The following is a 19,570-nucleotide window of genomic DNA, read 5'->3' as shown; positions in this document are numbered from 1 at the left end:
ATAGCTCCATTGATAGGTAACTGGTTACTGGCTGAGGAGTAACCAGAGGATGTTTGCTCCTCAGTATGAATTTTTAAATTACAAGATTTATCTGCAAGTAAAGATTCTAATGTGTCTAAATTTATTTTTTGCAAGATTCAAGTACCTTAATGCTTATAGGTATTTGTTTTGTGATTTAAATAACTAATAAAAAAATTTGATACATCTCATTCTTCCAATGAAAAAAATCTGCTGTGCACTCTTTGAAGTTAGCTTACGATGTTTGTAAGCAGGCAATGATTCCAAAGGGCATGATATATCTGTAGAACTACCAATCTGTATCTGGAATGTTTGTTCACAGGAAGAAGCAACTTGCAAAAGCAAAATTTTGTGTCCTGATTGTTGTTAGCTACTTTAAAAAGATCTACCTCTCCCATGGTCATCTTTGAATAAATGGTTATTTTTAGGAAATTATTCTGGTTGCAGCATCATTACTTAAATGTACCTGTTAGTACCTTTGCATGTCTTAGTACCCACAGGTTATCCAGAGGTACATCTTTGGGCGTGGAATCATACCTTGATGTGCTATAGTGCCCACTATTTACCTTTTTATAATTTTAATTTTCGAGAGAGGAGGGGAGGCAGAGAGACAGACTCCCACATCACCCTGACCAGGATCCACCAGGCAAGCCCACTAGGGGACAGTGCAGTGCCTATCTGGGGCCATTGCTCCTTTGCTCAGCAACAGAGCCATTTTTTTAGTGCCTGTGGCAGAGGCCACAGAGTTATCCTCAGCACCCAAGGCCAACTCCCTCGAACCAATCAAGCCATGTTTGCAGGAGGAGAAGAGAGAATGAGAGAGAAAGGGGAGGGGTGGAGAAGTACATGGGCACTTCTCCTGTGTGTCCTGACCAGGAATCGAACCTGGGACATCCATACCCCTGGCCGATGCTCTACCACTGAGCCAACGGGCCAGGGCCTATTTATCTTTTTTTTTTTTAAATCAATCCTGATAGCCTGGATGACTTCAGAATTTCTTGGGATAGTTGTATGACATCCTCCACACCAGTATTCTTCACTTCCCTTTAATTTTTAAAACTGAATTTTATTTCAGGTAAGTATTATGTGGGTGTTTTAACAAGGGAAAACAAGTGAAACATAAAATAAAAAGTGATTAAATACCTTTTCTCCAGTATTGTTAATACTTTGTTATATATCCTTTTAGACTTTTCTCTGTAAACAATTATATATAGATGAATATAATTACCTTTTTTTTAAAAATGGGATTATTGGCCCTGGTCGGTTGGCTCAGTGGTAGAGCGTCGGCCTGGCGTGCAGGAGTCCCGGGTTTGATTCCTGGCCAGGGCACACAGGAGAAGCACCCATCTGCTTCTCCACCCCTCCCCCTCTCCTTCCTCTCTGTCTCTCTCTTCCCCTCCCGCAGCCAAGGCTCCATTGGAGCCAAGTTGGCCCGGGCGCTGAGGATGGCTCTGTGGCCTCTGCCTCAGGCACTAGAATGGCTTTGGTTACAACAGAGTGACGCCCCAGATGGGCAGAGCATCGCTCCCTGGTGGGCATGCCGGGTGGATCCCAGTTGGGCGCATGCGGGAGTCTGTCTGACTGCCTCCCTGTTTCCAACTTCAGAAAAATACAAAAAAAAAAAAAGTATTATTATGCCTACTGCTTTCTCTGCTATTCTGTAACTTCCTTGCAAAACACCATGTGTTTTACCTGAATCTATTCTCAGACCATTTGTAGTTGCTTTTTATATGCTAATGATGCTTAGTTTTCCTTGAAGGGATGACCAACGTGCAGAGAGCTCTACAGTGGACATTTCAGTTGTTTCTAATATTTTGCTAATATAAAGATATAATATAAACAATGTTGCACTGATTTTCTGTGTTTCTGTGTGTGTATGTGTATCTTTGTACATTTAGGCCAGGATTTCTATAGACTAAGTTTTCAGAAATAGGATTGCTGGGTCAGGAAGTATGCCATTAAAAATTCTGATGTCTATTGCCAAATTTCTCTCCACATAGTTCAAACCTGTTGCATTTCTGGTATTGAAAGTGCTTTTAACCATCTGTTGCTTGTACTCAAAAGTCCGTGTCCCCTCTTCCCCTCTGTCATATTGCCCTGAAAAGCCCCTACCAATTCCTTTCTGCCCTGCATTGCCTGAGGTGTGGTGCCACTGCACAGCTTGGGTTTCTAATGTGAGCTAGATGCCTTATCTGTTCCTGGATAGTCGTGTTTCCTCTGTCCGCACTGGCTGTTTGAAGCTTGTACCACCCTGGTCAGATCTGTGCCCAGCCCTGCTGCTTTCAGCTGATGACTGATGACTCCCCTTTCACTCCAGATAGCTAAGGGGTCACCATGTTCCGTCACGTGTCCCTCTTTCACTTCTTTCCTAACCAATCCCTCTCTCCTGGTTGGTCCCACTGCCACTGCCTTGGTCTCAGAGCTCACCTGTTTGCTGATGAGAGACGAATTTATCCACTCAATGGTCTTCCTGCCTCTCATACGCACTCCAGACACCCTTCATGTTGTTCCCAGTGTGAGCTTTTCAAAATGAAAATTTATGCTTCTTAATTTCTTTTTATGAAGTATTTCAGTGAAAGGCCTATAGAAGCATTTCATTTTCCCTCACTTACCTTTCCTTCTAATCTTTTCTCCTTCCATTTTGCCATATGTGTCCAGCCAGGCCCACCTATTTGTCTTCTGAATCTGCCTCTAGCACATTCTCTGCCCTGTACCCAGAGTGCCTTCACCTTCTCTCGTCCTTCAGCCCTGCCCAAGTCTCTGCTTCCTGAAAAGTCGTCCTTCACTTCCTTTCTTTTGACAAATCCTTTCTTTGTTCCCACAGTGCCTTGATTATGTATATAATGTTAAACTGTTAAACTGTGATTTAAGGATGTATTCCTACCACCTTTCACAATGTCCTGACATGTTGTAGGTGCTTAGTTATTGTTTATGAGCCTCAGCTTCTTCGTGTGTAAAGCAACAATTAGCAACTTGCCCCCAAGGCTATCTAACTAGCAAGTTATGGAGTAGGAACTGATGCCAAATTCTGTTCATTCCCCATTCCTAAAACATCTATTTGGAGGTCAGTGTAGGATCACATAGAGTAGAATATGGGTGTTCAAAGTGAAAAAACTGTAACTGATTTATCTGTTATTCCCTTTTACTACTACTTTTAAAAGCCTGTTCTCTCCCCTTTTCTCTCTAAGGTGTATGGCTGGGGTTACAATGGCAATGGTCAGCTGGGCTTGGGAAACAACATCAATCAGCTGACCCCAGTGAGAGTGGCAGCTTTGCACCACGTGTGTGTGAACCAGGTACGTGGGGTGGGCTCCTCGCTGCTGTCCCGTCCCTCTGCCCTGCTCTGACCTGGAGGAATGTTGAAGGTGTACTATCAATGAATCTTTTCAAACAATATCCAGTACCTTCATCTTTACATTTACTATTATATCCTCCCTAAGTTCTGATGATGAGAAGGAACACATGGTGGTCGCACACCAGTCTTGACAAGTAAAAAAAGCGATGGGAAAAATTTCGTAGTCTCTGGTTGAGGTTTTTCGAATGCTTTTTAATGTTTTAGAGAAGGTTAGCCTGATGATGGACTGGCATTCTGCAGAAGCTGGCTGTAATCTTTGAGTAGACATTTTCCCCACCCTTCGTTTCCCTGTTTGTGGTAACCATCTACGTTTACTTGCAGATTGTCTGCGGCTATGCACACACTCTAGCACTAACAGATGAGGGCTTGCTCTATGCCTGGGGAGCTAACACGTATGGGCAGCTGGGAACTGGCAATAAAAATAACCTGCTAAGCCCAGCACACATCATGGTGGAGAAAGAAAGGTAACTGAGCTGTGCCATGTCTTGGGGTTGTGTGTGCATTGTAGACTTGGGACTGTGTGTTCTGGAGCTGGGGTGTTTGGCTTTGTAACTCTTGTTTATTAACATTCCCATTTTGAAGAGAGTTTAAGTATCAGCTAGAATGAACAGGAAGTTGATATGATTCTTAAGCAGCTTTCTGAAATAACCACCTGATTGATAGGCATTAGCCCTCTGAGTAGTACAAATGTTCATGCACGTCCTCGAGCCTCCTGACTGTCCAGAGTACGATCGTATGTGTGTAAGGCAACATTAAAAAAAAGCAAATGTATGTTCTTCTTGTTTCCATAAATTGGTTATCAATCAAACATGATTTTAAGTTAATAAAACTGTAACTGGAACTAATTTCATTTTTTGAAAATAAACTCATTCCCGGGGGTCAGCAAGCATGAAAAAAACTTATTGTATATATTTTGGTATAATTCCTACAGACTTCTTGTTATCCATTTAGTAGAGAAATAAAATAGGGTTGATCAGCATGTCGAAATTCAGAGTTGTGGTCGGGTCTGTCACCATGTTAAAGATCAAACTTTTCCTTTGAGCCAACTAAAACAACTTCTAAATAAAAAAATCTGCCCCTAAAAGGATATTATCTGTTTAAATATTGATTTGATTTAATGTGTATAACTGCAATAGGTGCTAATGTTTGTTCAGCCATTTTGTGAGGTCTTACCTACTGGATTTCAGAATGCTGACTTCTGATTCTGGGACCTTGGCTAAGGAGTAGACTGAGAAATGTAGTTGCTTTAGCTTGATGTCCATTTGGCTTGTGTTCAGAGGTCATGACCCCTAGGCCGGTGCTCATCAGCCTAATGAGCCTTCTTACCTCTGGTAGGGGTGAGAGGAAAAGTTGTGTTTGTAAGGAAATGATATATTGAAGACTATTTTTTTTTTTTTTGCTATGGTGTAAGCCCCCAAAACTGTCAGGAGATTTTGTCGGCGTCCACTTTCCTCATTTGCTTTAGTTTCTAGTCCCTTTTCCAAGTTTTCCTCAACAGTTTTCTCTTAACTCAGAAAGTGGTTCAGATGAGAAGTGGGGCAGACAGGAGGGAGCAGCACAGTGGTCTTGCTCTGTATGGTTTCGTCTGTAGGACATGATAGCTACTGTCCCTCAAGCATGAACTGTTTATTAGCCTTGTGTGAGTATTGTGGGCTTCTGTAATACTGAAGTGACACCTCCATTTTTCTTAAAATGTTTCAGGGTAGTAGAGATCGCAGCCTGCCACTCCGCCCACACCTCGGCTGCCAGGACGCAGGGCGGGCACGTGTACATGTGGGGCCAGTGCCGGGGCCAGTCGGTGAGCCTGCCTCACCTCACCCACCTCTCCTGCACGGACGACGTGTTCGCCTGCTTCGCCACACCCGCCGTCTCCTGGCGCCTCCTGTCCGTGGGTGAGGGAGCTCGGGGCTGTCCCACTGGGAAGAGCGGGAAGAGCGGGCCTGCCAGCTGACCACTTTCCTGACTGGTTGCTGGTTGTGGGCTCCCTTAAGTTCTGCATGTGTTATTCTTCATTAAATTTAACATCTTTCCCCAAATTAGATTTACATAATACAACTTATTAATATGTTATAGATTATTTTCTCCCCCATAAGTGTTTTCATTTTCATTGAGGTGAAATTCACATACATAAAAATTATAATCTGCATGTCTTTTTCAATATGAACAACTCTGAACCTACTTTTGCCCACCCTTGTATAATTATGGACTACCTATAAATCTTTTGTTTTTAAGAAAATACTTATTTCTAATGACTAACTTAGTATGTAAGACAGGTATTTGGCCTTTCTCAATATGTATTGTTTTGGTAATTTATATACTCAGTATACTTATCTTACTACTGTGAAATTGATTTGTCAAGTAGGGCATGAACTTTTTTGAAAAAAAATCTAATGGAATTATCTACCATGCTAATGATTCTTTTTTGGGGGTATTTTCCTGAAGTTAGAAGCAGGGAGGCAGTCAGAAGACAGGCTCCTGCATGTGCCTGACCAGAATCCACCTGGCATGCCCACCAGGGGCGATACTCTGCCCATCTGGGATATTGCTCCATTGAGGCCGGAGCCATTCTAGCACCTGAGGTGGAGGCCATGAAGCCATCCTCAGCGCCCAGGCCAACTTTGCTCCAGTGGAGCCTTGGCTGCAGGAGGGGAAGAGAGAGACAGAGAGGAAGGAGGGGGGAAGGGTAGAGAAGCAGATGTGCACTTCTCCTGTGTGCCTTGGCCGGGAATCAAACCCAGGACTTCCAGACTCTGGGCTGATGCTCTACCGCTGAGCAAACTAGCCAGGGCCATGATTATCTTCTTGAAGTCTATCAAATGTTAAGTATGTTTCCTGAGCTTTCTGTTTTAATAATGTGTTTGTTGCCTTCAGAGCATGAAGACGTTTTAACAGTTGCAGAGTCCCTGAAGAAAGAATTTGATAGTCCAGAAACTGCTGACCTAAAGTTTAGAATTGATGGGAAATATATCCATGTCCATAAAGCTGTTTTGAAAATCAGGTATTTTTGCATTGGCTTTGAGATAGACACCAGTAACCTCACTTTCTTTTTGTAATATCTTTCCTTTGTTATTCCATAAAATGGAGACTGATAAGAAATGGCCTCGGCAATAGAGAGAAATGACATAACTTAATATTTTCAGATAGTATCAATCCACTCATTATTGAAGAGTTTTGCGCACACGTGTGTACTTGCACACACATATGCCTTATAGAAAAAGCAGATATAGTAGTGTATTTGTCTATACTATAGTTAAAGGAAGGATCTTGTGAATATTTACTCCCATCAAAAAACTTATTTCCATGGTCAGAAACCCCACAGAAGATTGCCAGGGAAGAGTGTGTACGTGCCTCCTCTTGCTCTTAATTAAAGATTCATTTTTCTAAAGTAGAAAACTGTCTTTGTCAGGAATACTGGTATTCTGGGCCAAGGGACATCTAATTCCTAATTAAAGAAATATTGTTTAGCTATATGTCAGGAGTTCTTTGTATAGATGTGTGGGAAGTTTATATTTATTGGTAACTACTTGGATGTTGCTCACTGTGGCTGCCATTACAGAGAAAGAGCACGTAAACTCAGACCACTGAGAATTAAACTGACCATTGACAAATCTTTTTGTAAATGTAGTTAAAAACCTATTTACAAAATAACATGTTTAAGGGAATTAAAAAGCCATATGTTATTTGTTACTTAAGGGAATAAATATCTACACCAAAATATTAATTGGAAGATGAACTGGAAGTGCTTCTGTTTGTGAACCTGTGGACAACCAGTCTGTTCCTTCCTTGTGTGGTTTTCTGACCCATTTTATGGGTTATTCCTTGCTTAAATACTCGTTTCTTTAACTTCTCAGATGAAATAATTTCTTAGGTAAATAGAGCCATTCTTATGAGTTCTAAATGGATTTTGAAAATATTTTGTGTTTGTTTATACTGTACCTCATTTTAAAAGGATTTGAAAAGATGATATTTTTAAACTGTAAATGTTATACTTTAAGAAAATCTAATATTCAGAAATCCGTTCCTCATACAGGTAGATTTGTACATGTTAATATGATACAAAAAGACTCACTTAGGTTTTCTTGAAGTACGTGACTGTCCTAGTGAATGTGTTTTATAAATAAATTGGAAACAGGCTTGGAAGGAGAGGAAAGGGAACAGAGCAAAGCAAAGGGACAAAGTAGGAATGATGGCCGTTTTGAAGATGAGTCAGAAAAAGGAGGAAAATTGTCATGCAAGGTAATGGAACAGTGGTCAGTTTAACTGAAATCCAGTTAACATTTAAAACAGTTTTAAGTATATGCTGATGACATAAATAACAAATTAATCATTTAAATGTGTTGCTTGATAGTGATAAGTTTGAACTCACATTTCCAAATTTTCTTTAATTTCATTGCTTAAAATGCATTTCTGTGCATCTTTTAAAAAACAAGTGAGCAAAAAGTCTTTCTGCCTGGGGCCTGTTGAATGGAAACAGTTCTAGGTGCGGCTGGCCTCTGCATGTAATTCTTAACCCTTGGAGTAGTACGAATGTTCGTACACGTCCTCACTCAGAGGGTTAACAAAAAACTCACTACTCAAAGGATTAATATCTCATAGGAGGTACTCATCTGAAATGAAAGTGAGTGTACGTAAAAGGCAAATATAAAAATCCTTGCACGTGGAATGGTTTTTTAGGGTGTTAGGTAAAGATTCAGGGTCCTGGTGTGTGCAAGCCCAAATATAGTAGATAAAGATACTTGTAATACCCAGCTGATTGCATCAACTGAATTAGGTGCTGTTTGCTGTTCTGTTTTAGGTGTGAGCACTTTCGATCCATGTTCCAGTCTTACTGGAATGAGGACATGAAGGAAGTGATAGAAATAGACCAATTTTCTTACCCTGTGTACAGAGCTTTTCTCCAGTTCCTCTACACGGACACGGTTGACCTGCCGCCTGAAGATGCCATAGGTACCTCAGCCACATGGGGACTGGCCGTGTCACATGGTCAGAAATGTATCTTCTCATCTTAGAGTATCGAAATATGAAAGGTTTCAGGTTTATTGGCTTTTGCATGATTTTAAAAAATATTTGAAGCAAACATCTTTAAAAATAGTATTGTGTAGTTATGGTTAATAATTATGAACACAGCTTATGACTGTGGACTTATTTTAACTTTTTAATACTGAAATATAGTTTGATAATGGATTTAGCATGCCATGTTGGAAACAAAATGAGGGGGGAAATGTCATTTTCCCCCCATCCTTAGTGCCATAGAAGAAATTATATCAAGTGAGTACGGGGGAGGTGTGGTTGGGAGGTCGGGCATGTGGGGAATAACAAGGAGACCCTGTTTCCTAAAACTCTGTCAGTCACTAAGAAATCTCTGCTGATTTCCCTGCATAACTCTTCACCAAAATGAAATACGTATGAATTACCGTAAACTTTATTAAAACTTCCACTCTTAACCTTTAGGTCTTTTGGATTTGGCGACATCTTACTGTGAAAACAGACTGAAAAAACTTTGTCAGCACATTATCAAGCGAGGAATCACTGTGGAGAATGCCTTTTCATTGTTCTCTGCTGCAGTCAGATACGATGCAGAGGTAACGTAAAACCAGGCAGAAGCTCACCTCCCTGAGCTCCCTGTGTGTACCTTTCTCTCCTTTTTCTCTCAGATGAGGACCATGATGAGTGACTTTCCATCTGTTTAGAACATCAGTGAAGTGACTGACCCCGGATGATGAAATCTGGCCTTGTTTCTTTATTCTCTGTAGTTTCAAAAATGGTTATTTCTCTACTTTCATTTTTAACTAAGATAAGAAGCTGAGGTCCCAGCACCTGTACTGCGGGTTGGAGTATGAAGTGCACACCTAATTGGACTAACAGCATATTTTAGTTCAAGTAATTCTCAAGGTCAGCACATATATATTTTTCAAGACCCACTTTGCTGCCTCCGCCACTCTACCTGTCATTGCTGTGGAGGCTGTGCGATCATGTCAGTGTATGCCCTGACACTCTGTCATTGTTTAGTATAAATCAGCTGTTCATGTGTAAAGAACCTTTCCTGGACTCCTTCGTGCGTGTTTTACTCTGAATTGAATTTTAATCTGGGATTCATGGATCTCGAGAGGGTCTGTGAATGGAAGGGCTCCTGGGAGTCTGAAATTCTATGTGCATTTTCTTGAGGTTAGGAACCCAAAGCATCATCAGATTGTAAGCTCCTCATGAGCAGGGACTGGAGCCCACTCATCTGTGTGCCCTGTCACGCCTGGCACGCAGTGGCTCTGGATGTAAATGTTTGTTGAGCCTCCTGCAAGGAGCTGTAGGGATTCTTAGTGAACTGAAGGCTGCCCTGCTGGTTTCACAGATTCAGAGGGAGGAGAGGGTGCACAGCAGTAGCTTTGGAATTCAGGATGTCTGGTTAAGATATACACCCTAACTGGCACAATTTGTCTGTTCTTATAAGTATATTGTCATCAGATTACAAGGCAGAACACCTGGTACCAGGGAGTTTGTCAGACACCGAAGACCTGCAGTGGTAGTCTTGGAGACGTGGTAGAGGACAGGCTTCCTCTTCGTTGCACTTAGGGAGTGAAGTGGACCATTATGTTTTTAGTATTCTATTTTTATTTGAGATTCTATTATGATTATAAATATTTTATAAAGTCAAATATAGATGACTTTCTCTGAGGCTCTTTTAACACATGGCATAATAATGATCAGAGGATATTTCTAATAGAAAAGGGAAATACAGTATTTTTTCCTATTTTTTCTTTGATACCGTGAGCTTCTTTAATAGAAATGCTATTTCTTTAGATTTAATTTCTACCCGATAATACAACTCTAAATGGGCCAGTGCCTTTTCTCTATGTTTGGTGACTGATTTTAGAATCTTTTCTGTGTCTCTCTGTACTCCTCCTCACTGCCAGTGATGAGATCTTGCTCACTAAAGCCACCTGGACGGAGGCAAACATCTGGCTCTGGTGGTGGAAATGTCTTCTCCCTTCCAGCTGATGTGTACCCCAGACAGTTTACATAAAAAGTCTGATGTCAGCTGATCATTTCCTTGACTGGTGTTCATTTTTCTTATATGAAGTATACACATTAAAAACTCTACCTTAGCCTGACCAGGTGGTGGCGCAGTAGATAGAGCATCAGACTGGGATGCAGAAGGACCCAGGTTCGAGACCCCAAGGTTGCCAGCTTGAGCGCGGGTTCATCTGGTTTGAGCAAAAAGCTCACCAGCTTGGACCCAAAAGTCGCTGGTTACTGGGTCTGCTGAAGGCCTACGGTCAAGGCACATATGAGAAAGCAATCAATGAACAACTAAGGTGTCAAAACAAAAAACTGATGATTGATACTTCTCATCTCTCTCCGTTCCTGTCTGTCTGTCCTTCTCTCTCTGTCTCTGTTAAAAACAACAACAACAACAAAAAAAACTGTACCTTATTCGAGACCCCAAATGTATGTGCCCTCCCCACAGAATATGCCACAACATGGACATGTAGTTAATATTTAAATATATATGTCAAGTTGAATGAATGAATGAATATATTTGAAACACCTAATCATGAAGGTGTGCTTATTTAAAAAACCCTACAAATACAACACATTAAATATAGAAAAATTAGAAAATAGAGGGAAAACAAAAATAAAAAGACTCTCTTCTTTTGAGGCTATTTGTTTTTGGTTCTGATAGAAGGTATATAATTGACTAATGTACTTTTACATTTTATTTCCTTAATGCTATTAAATGTAGTAAGTGAATAAGGTTATTAGAATATAAAAATAAAACCCACTTACTGTATCTGTGAGCAGTAGGAAGTTACTATTAATTAAAGCCAGTTGAAATTAACTGCAAAAACTATTATTTTTAGGAGCTCAACTGGGGATACTAGATGACTTTTCCTTGTTCTGTGGGTTGAAATTCTGGGAAGATGGGAACTACCTGCTTCTCACATGTCTTCCCTTTCCTCCCCCCCCTTTTTTAATTGCTTGATTTTAGAGGGACAGAGCGAGCGAATTGTTGTTCCACTTAGTTGTGTGTTCATTGGTTGCTTCTTGTATGTGCCCTGATCAGGGATCGAGCATGCTTTTCTATAGAAGTTGTTGTTCCTCCAGACCCCCTTTTGACAAGATAATTTTGAAGCAAATGTATGCACATAAAAGCAACAAAAATGTGTTAAATGGATTTTCTAAAGAATTTGGAAAGTAAGTGAACTGTTGTGGAGCTCTTGGCAATGAAAGCATTGTTAGACTTGCTCTGAATTTTACTAAAGTCAAGAACGACTTGGAAAAGGAGCACTTAAATATTTCTCTAGTACAAGCCTGAATAAATTTTGACAGCAAGGGAGAAAATGTAAAACATTGTCTCAATAAAGTTCTCTGTCACATTAAACTGTAAATGGAAACGCGTTTATGTGTACTGTTCCAGGAGTTTGTGTTTTATGTATATTTGAACTTCAGGAGAAACAGGTGGGAAGTATTACTTATTTAACCAGATTATAGAGCTTTGCAGAAAATTGTACTTGCTGAGCAACTTATTTCTTAGAATTTTGTTTTTGTGTGGAAGTCATAAATATGAGTCCAGAAATCTAATTCCAAAATTAGTTTGGGATGTGAGTATTGAAAAACTTCATGTTAAAGTCGGATGGTCAGCATTTTTTTTTTCTTTCTAGGGGCCAAATTAAGTTTTCTATGTTTAGTAGACTGTAAAGTACTTTTTGGGTAATGAGAAAAAGCACCTTTTTTTCCCCATATGGTAAGATATTTGAACACATTCTTGATGTCTGCTTGACCCACAGATTTTTTTTTTTAAGATTTTTTAAAAAATTGATTTTAGAAAGAGGAGAGAGAGGGGTAAGGAGCAGGAAGCATCAGCTTGTAGTAGTTGCTTCTTGTATGTGACTGGGCAAGCCCAGGGTTTTGAACTGGTGACCTCAGCTTTCCAGGTTGATGCTTTATCTACCGTGCCACCACAGGTCAGGCTGGAATACATTCTTTTTTTTTTTTTTTTTTTTTTTTTTACAGAGACAGTGAGTCAGAGAGAGGGATATACAGGGACAGACAGACAGACAGACAGGGATGGAGAGAGATAAGAAGCATCAATCATTAGTTTTTCATTGCACGTTGCAATACCTTAGTTGTTCATTGATTGCTTTCTCATATATGCCTTGACCGTGGGCCTTCAGCAGACCGAGTAACCCCTGGCTGGAACCAGCGACCTTGGGTTCAAGCTGGTGGGCTTTTCCTCAAACCAGATGAGCCCGCACTCAAGCTGGCGACCTTGGGGTCTCGAATCTGGGTCCTCTGCATCCCAGTCCGACGCTCTATCCCACTGCGCCACCCCTGGAATACATTCTTTAAAAAAACAAAAACATGCCTGACTAGGCAGTGGTGCAGTGGATAGGCGTCGGAATGGGACATGGAGGGGCCACATTCGAAACTGAGGTTTCCGGCTTGAGCACGGACTCACCAGCTTGAGCATGGGATCATAGACATGAGTCTGTGGTCATGGGCTTGAGCCCAAGGTCATTGGCTTGAGCAAGCGGTCACTTGTTCTGTTGTAGCCCCCCTCCACCCCATCAGAGTACATGTGAGAAAGCAATCAGTGAACAACTAAGATGCTGCAACGAAGAATTGATGCTCCTCATCTCTCTCCCTTCCAGTCAGTCTGTCTCTCTCTGTCCCTCTCTCTCACTCTTTCTGTCTCTGTCACAAAAAAAAACAAAAAAACAAAGCAAAACAAAACCCACTTCAATCTGGAATGTTTTGAATTTGATATATTATAAAATGAATTCTCTACAGCTATTTTAACAAGAAGTTTGGACAGAGGTGTGTGGTTCAACATTTCTTGACATCTGTGTCTTAAGAGTGGCTTGTGACACAAGGACAGATTGTTTTGGCCAAGTGGCCTTCTACAAGTCATAGCATTCAACTAGTTTAGCTTTGGGATGTTAGGACTGGATAACTTTGTTAAATGCACTTGCATTTTAAAAATGTTGATATTAAGACCATCGAGTATCTTGTTTTGCTACTAAAGAAAATCCATGGCACAGAATAACAATTTGTTTTCAGAGTATGTATAATGACTGAAATAATTTAAATATTTAAAAATTTGGAGAGAAATTATAAATTATTTCAGAATAGCAGTTTTTAATTTTGATCTTCCTTCCTAATTACAGCAAATCTTTTATGTTATTTGCTTCATAGCCCCTTTGTTACAATAATTTCACCACAAAAATGTCACAAATCTGGACTTTAGCTTCTAAAATACAAACAATACCATATCAGATCTTGAATCTCCCACTTCCCTATTCCATGGGTTTTGAGAAAACTTGCATTCTGTCTTAAATATTATTTATCTACTGGTCAAGTGATCATTCTCATCCTTCTTGGAAATGTTTTATTTAAAACTCAGCAGCCCTGTCATAGTTGACATATTGGTTAAGAATTACATTTTCTTTTCTAGCTTATTGAAGGTCTGATCATTTGCAGAATAAAGTGAACAGGTCATGTAGGTTCTTACAGTATTTAAGAATTAGCAGAAGGATGTTTATATAATTCACATATCAAAGGCAACCTGGCTCAGGGCATTGGCTGCTCTGCGAATCAGCTTGGCTGTCCCTCTCAGATTCATGCAAATTTGCAAATTCCAGTTTCTCTCCAAGTGCATTCAGTGCTTCCTTATCCACGTCCGTGCCTTCACCAAGGTTCAGTCAGTCATTTAAACAATGGCTATTTAGATTATTTTCAGCATTCTCTAGACTTTTAATGTTGAAACTGTTAAATATTGATTGACTACTGAGAAATCTCACCAATTCAAACTAACTAGAGGGGAAGGAAGGCAGTTTGATAGAACTATTTTTATTGATATATGAACTGACTTGTAGTTAGAAGCACTGTTTATATTCTTATACTGTATAAAAAGTTCTTAAAGTTTATGCTAAGGTAATCTGTACAGTTAGTTGACATAAAAGTGATAAGGAATTTAGTTCACTCTTTCCCTTTGAATTTGAAATTATATACTTAAAACTTAATATTTAAAGACCCTTATCTAATATATGGTTTGAAAAACTTTCTTGCTCATAATTGGCTACTTTTTCCTAAGTTATGTGTAAATAAACTAGTTTTCTAGTTTTGATAAATAAGATTAAAGTATGACATCTCCTTGTGGAATCTAATATAGTCCATAGACCTGTTTACTACCTTGGGTTCTGATACCAGGAGCAGTGCTTTTTCTTTCATAATAATGTGAGAGAGAGAATGTTTTATATAGTATAACATTTTAGCTTATCATAGCAGCCAGCATTCAACTGTGCATTTCCATTCAGCCCACTGGCACCCTCATTAAAAATATGGACCCAGAGGTTGTGCTCACATTTTAAAAGCATTTTGAATTATCTAGAAAATAAAACCCTGGCAGCAGCTAGCAGATACACGTTAGATGGGGATTATCTCCTACTGGTTATATGACCGGAGGGAGCATCATTCAGGCTAGGGACAGGGGTACCTTAGGACGAAGAAAGTCTGTTTTCAGGGGTCTGCACTGAGAGCAGAAAAGGGGTATGTCCATATGTTTGTTGGGCCCTTCTCCACTCTCCCTAAAATTCTCATTTCATGGTGGTTGGGAATGGGAAACCAAGACCGTACAGTTTAAATGTTATTGAGTTCCAGGTTTGATAGAACCCTGAGTACCTTCGCTGTATCCAGCCAAGTGATAAAAGTCAAGCTATTTGTGATAAGAGCTTTTAGTAAGATTTGTTTTAATATACTTATTCTTTGTATATATTCCAGGTCTCTAATTGATTTAATAAATATATGTTCCAACATATGGAGGAGCAACCTACATTATAGTAGAGTTTTGATGGGGATGACAGTATGTATTATCTAGGCAGATTTTTTAATTGTTCGGTTTACCACTTGTATATGTTACTTTCCTGAATATTGGGAGTTAGTGACTTCCATTTGTCTGACTGAAGAATCCAATCTCTGTGAATATTCTTTCTATATTAACTGTCTGAGAAATTGGTGTGGTGGAAGTTCTTGTGTATTAGCCTGAAGGTGTTTTTGTTTAAGTGAGCATGAAAGTGAATTTGAGGTCCTTGGAATTTTTTTTTTAATGTGTCACTTCAGGTTGACTACACCTCTTCATCACTTTGCTATTTCTTACAGTCTTCTCTTCCTTAGACTAAATAACCCCCATCTCACTTCTTTTCTCTGACTTCTTGATTGCAGTAAAACATATGTTAGGAACTAAAGTTGTGTTCAGCTTTTTTTTGTATTTTTCTAAAGTGAGAAGCAGGGAGGCAGAGAGACAAGACTCCTGCATATGCCCGACCAGGATCCACCCGGCATGCACACCAGGGGGCGATGCTCTGCCGATCTGAGATGTTGCTCTGCTGCCACTGGAGCCATTCTAGCGCTTGAGGCAGAGGCCACAGAGCCATCCTCAGCACCTGGGCCAACATTGCTCCAATGGAGCCTTGGCTGCAGGAGGGGAAGACAGAGATAGAGAGAAAGGAGAGGGGAAGGGTGGAGAAGCAGATGGGTACTTCTCCTGTGTGCCCTGGCTGGAAATCGAACTGGGGACTTCCACACACCGGGCCAATTCTCTACCACTGAGCCAACTAGCCAGGGATGTGTTCAGCTTTTTAAAATAATGTCTTTAAATATGACTAAACTATGGGATAGACGTGAGGAAACTTCCCGTCATAGACTGTGTTTACATACGGGTGTTTTGGAATCAGATGAGATAGGGGAACCATTGCTTTCACGGTGTTGTGAGTAAATAGTATGTGTTTTTGACACCTACTGGTGGTCACTTGTTAGCCTAATTTGAAGTTTCTGGACTCAACTCTTTTTTTCTGGGGGAGGGTGAGATACTTGGGGTGAGTGGTTTGGAAAGAAATAATTCAATCAGTTAATAAAAAAGGCCTCTTCTTGTTTTTATTTTTGTCGTGTATGTCCAGGATTTAGAAGAATTCTGCTTTAAGTTTTGCATCAATCATTTGACAGAAGTTACACAGACTGCAGCATTTTGGCAAATGGATGGCCCTCTGCTAAAGGAATTCATTGCTAAAGCCAGTAAATGTGGAGCCTTTAAGAACTGACACCAAGGCTGCTGGGTTTTGTGTGAGAGCTTTGGGCACTGGTGATGTATGTCCTTTGTGCCCTCCTGGTGATGTAATTCTGCAGGTAAAAAACCATTAGGTTTATATCATATCTGAGACACATTTCTCTGTGTAGGAATATATGAAGGATGTGTATGGCTTTCCCTGAACCTACTTTAAACTCTTGTTTCAAGATGTATCTATTTGAAATGTGACAATAGGTTTGGCTGGAACATTGTAAGAAGGTGAAAGTTTAGCTGGTTTTTTGTTTATTAGTAGAGGAATTTCTGAATGTGGAAAGGGGAAGTTTGTGGCAACTCTTCTGGCTCACATATCAACAAGCCTTTGGACACTAGGAGTGGGGACAGTGTGTGAGCCACCGTGAATTAAAGCTGCGGACACGGGCTTGTTGACGTGCTGCAGTGGTTGCTGGTTCAGCTGCCTTACTGGTGAAGGGACAGTTGAGACCTTCTGAGGCTTTTGTTTTTGTGATGGACTTTTTTGTAACTTCATGGTATATGAAAATAATATTGTTTAATATGAGTTAAATCTATTGAAATGATAATTTTATAAAGATAAATTTTTAGGTTAGCCAAGATTTCTCTTAAGCACATGAAGAATAGTGATATTTGTAACTGTCCATGAAAAGCTGACAATGAAAGAAACTTTGTTTGGACAAAGGTGAATATTTTATAAATTAGAATCTCAAAAAAAAATACCCCAAAAAACCAACCCCAACTATTATTTAATGATGTTTTATTAAGATAAAATTTGAGAACTCAAGTGTAAATTGCCCCCACAGACACCTTTTCCCCTATTGCCAATCGTAAGAGGAAAATACGACATACTCAATATACTCTTGCTTTCCTAAGCTGTGGCTGCTAAATCATCAGTCTGTACATCGGACTCAAAGATGTTCTTAAACCCAGCTCTCTCACAGGGCTTAGTGGAAGTTGTTTTATCTCTTATATAGGCCAATCCATCACCAGTTTACCTGTCTAAAGTTTGCCAGCTTTGACTTGATTTTCATCTCCTTTTGTGTTAGAGCTAATATTTACCACAATTGAACCTTGTAAAATGGCAAAATTATGGGGTTTTTGGTTGTTTTGGGGGTCTGGTTATGAAGTGTGATTTGGAAGGTAAGAATATTAAACACTGAGTTTTATCATGTGTCAGGTGAGCTTGCTTTAACAAAGCTTCGTTCAGTCCTCCACCTGCAGGCTCATTTCCATTTGTGGGGACTCTCTTTGTGAACTGTTTCCTGCTTAGAAGATCCTCCCATCTGAACTTGGAGCCTAAATACATTTTCAGAACCATATCAACAAGAGAGTGAAGAGATATGGCAGCTCCTATTTTTAGCAGAGTTTTTAAGTGTGGGTGGTGGCAGGCGAGAGAGGCCCAAAGGTCGGAATTCGTTGGTAGGTAAAATATATACAGATCTACAAGACCCAGCCCCTTTTCTTGACCATGTTACAAGTGATTGAAACCAACCAGTTAGGTGAGAATGAGTTTTGTACCATGATGGAATTTTCTTACTAGGTTGATAACAATTACTTTATTAGGATGGGTAGTGTTTGTAACAGTCACTGTTCTGCAGGTTTCTGATCCAGACAAAACGAACAAGTATGTTTACTATTGCTCTACTTGAAGAAAACTTTTTAAAAAGCACAAATAGGTCCATTTCCATACATGGTTCATTCATTCAACAAATATTTACTGAGTTTCTAATATAGGTGAAGAACCACTCTCATATTACTAATTTGTATGAGTATGTATGTAGTGAAGAGAACAGGAATAACTCCTTCAAATTACTTAAGTATCCTTTTTTTTTTTCAATACACTTATTTTTCTACTTGGTTTTGTTAATCATAGAGGAGATGAAAACTACTCTTTGAATTGCTTTCTTCATTTGATGTAATAATGAAAGCCAAAGTATTCATATTTCCTAAAATAGTCCTAAATGTACTCTCGAACTTCTTCCTGGAACAATGTTTGGTATTCTAATGTATAGGTGGTATTTATGAAATGTTTAGAATGACATACTAATAAATAATCTGTTAAAACGGGCATGTACCGTCGTCGTTTCCCCGCTCCGCCCCTCAGAAGTCAGTCAAATGCAGCCATAAAGAGGAGATTCTGACACATGCTACAGCTTGGACAAGCCTTGAAGACATTATGCGAAGTGAAGCCAGACTAAAGGACGAAAACTGTATGGTCCCACTTACATGAGGTCCCAGGAGTGGTCACATGCAGATAGAAGTACAGCTGTGGTGGCCGACTGCAGTGGGGAGTGGGAGGTTCATGTTTAATAGGTAGAGGGTTTCGGTTTTGCAAGATGCAGAGTGTTGTGGGTGGACGGTGGTGACAGTGGCAAAACAGTGTGAATTTACTTAATGCTATAGAACTGTCCACATAAACATGGTTAACATGATAAACTTTATGTGTATTTTGCAACAGAAAAATCAGTACTGAGCCCTGGCATGTATCAGGTTAAAAGCAGGTTATCATCATGAACATGTCAACTGGTTCTCAACTATACACACACACACACACACACACACACCTATAGAAATCCTTTTATTTCTACTGAAAGATAGTACAATTGAACTGTCATAGCAGAAAAATATACCTGGATCCTTTGGGGTACTTGTAAATGAAGGGAGAGACATAGTCCGGTTCTCAAGGAATGTATAGATTATCAGGAAAGGTTTACAAGTTAACACAATAGGGTATTTGTAAACAGCTTTTCATGATAGCCAGAGAAAATCTAGTAGAATTAAGATGAGAAGCCTACCTGAAGATGTTTGTGCAGTGAGGTGGAAAGTGTGTCCTTTTAGCTCACTTCCAAAAACTAGTTACGTGAGGCTTGCAGGTGGGGCTAATGAGCCTTCCAGAGCTTAACCTAAACTGGTTTGATTAAAATGGAGAAAAGACCCTGGCTGGTTAGTTCAGCCTGGCGTGCAGGAGTCCCGGGTTCGATTCCCGGCCAGGGCACACAGGAGAAGCGCCCATCTGCTTCTCCACCCCTCCCCCTCTCCTTCCTCTCTGTCTCTCTCTCTTCCCCTCCCGCAACCAGGGCTCCATTGGAGCAAAGTTGGCCCGGGCG

The 19,570-nt window shown here is 40.1% G+C and overlaps 1 protein-coding gene across 6 annotated transcripts in view; it reads left to right on the top strand.

Moving 5' to 3' along the window:
- The window catches only part of RCBTB1 (RCC1 and BTB domain containing protein 1), a 48,248-nt gene extending 29,718 nt beyond the window's left edge, over window positions 1-18,530 (top strand). For all 6 annotated transcript variants that reach the window (XM_066234303.1, XM_066234302.1, XM_066234301.1 and 3 more), the window contains exons 6-12: window positions 3,207-3,314; window positions 3,695-3,837; window positions 5,075-5,265; window positions 6,245-6,371; window positions 8,169-8,320; window positions 8,825-8,955; window positions 16,324-18,530. In XM_066234303.1, coding sequence (XP_066090400.1) covers window positions 3,207-3,314; window positions 3,695-3,837; window positions 5,075-5,265; window positions 6,245-6,371; window positions 8,169-8,320; window positions 8,825-8,955; window positions 16,324-16,464 — 993 coding nt within the window. In that variant the 3' untranslated portion in view covers window positions 16,465-18,530. The remainder of the gene's footprint in view (window positions 1-3,206; window positions 3,315-3,694; window positions 3,838-5,074; window positions 5,266-6,244; window positions 6,372-8,168; window positions 8,321-8,824; window positions 8,956-16,323) is intronic.
- The last annotated feature ends 1,040 nt before the right edge of the window (window positions 18,531-19,570 follow it).

The sequence above is a fragment of the Saccopteryx bilineata genome, chromosome 6 (genome assembly GCF_036850765.1).
Source record: "Saccopteryx bilineata isolate mSacBil1 chromosome 6, mSacBil1_pri_phased_curated, whole genome shotgun sequence".
Classification (NCBI taxonomy): Eukaryota; Metazoa; Chordata; class Mammalia; order Chiroptera; family Emballonuridae; genus Saccopteryx; species Saccopteryx bilineata.
This window is presented reverse-complemented; position numbering and strand designations above follow the sequence as displayed.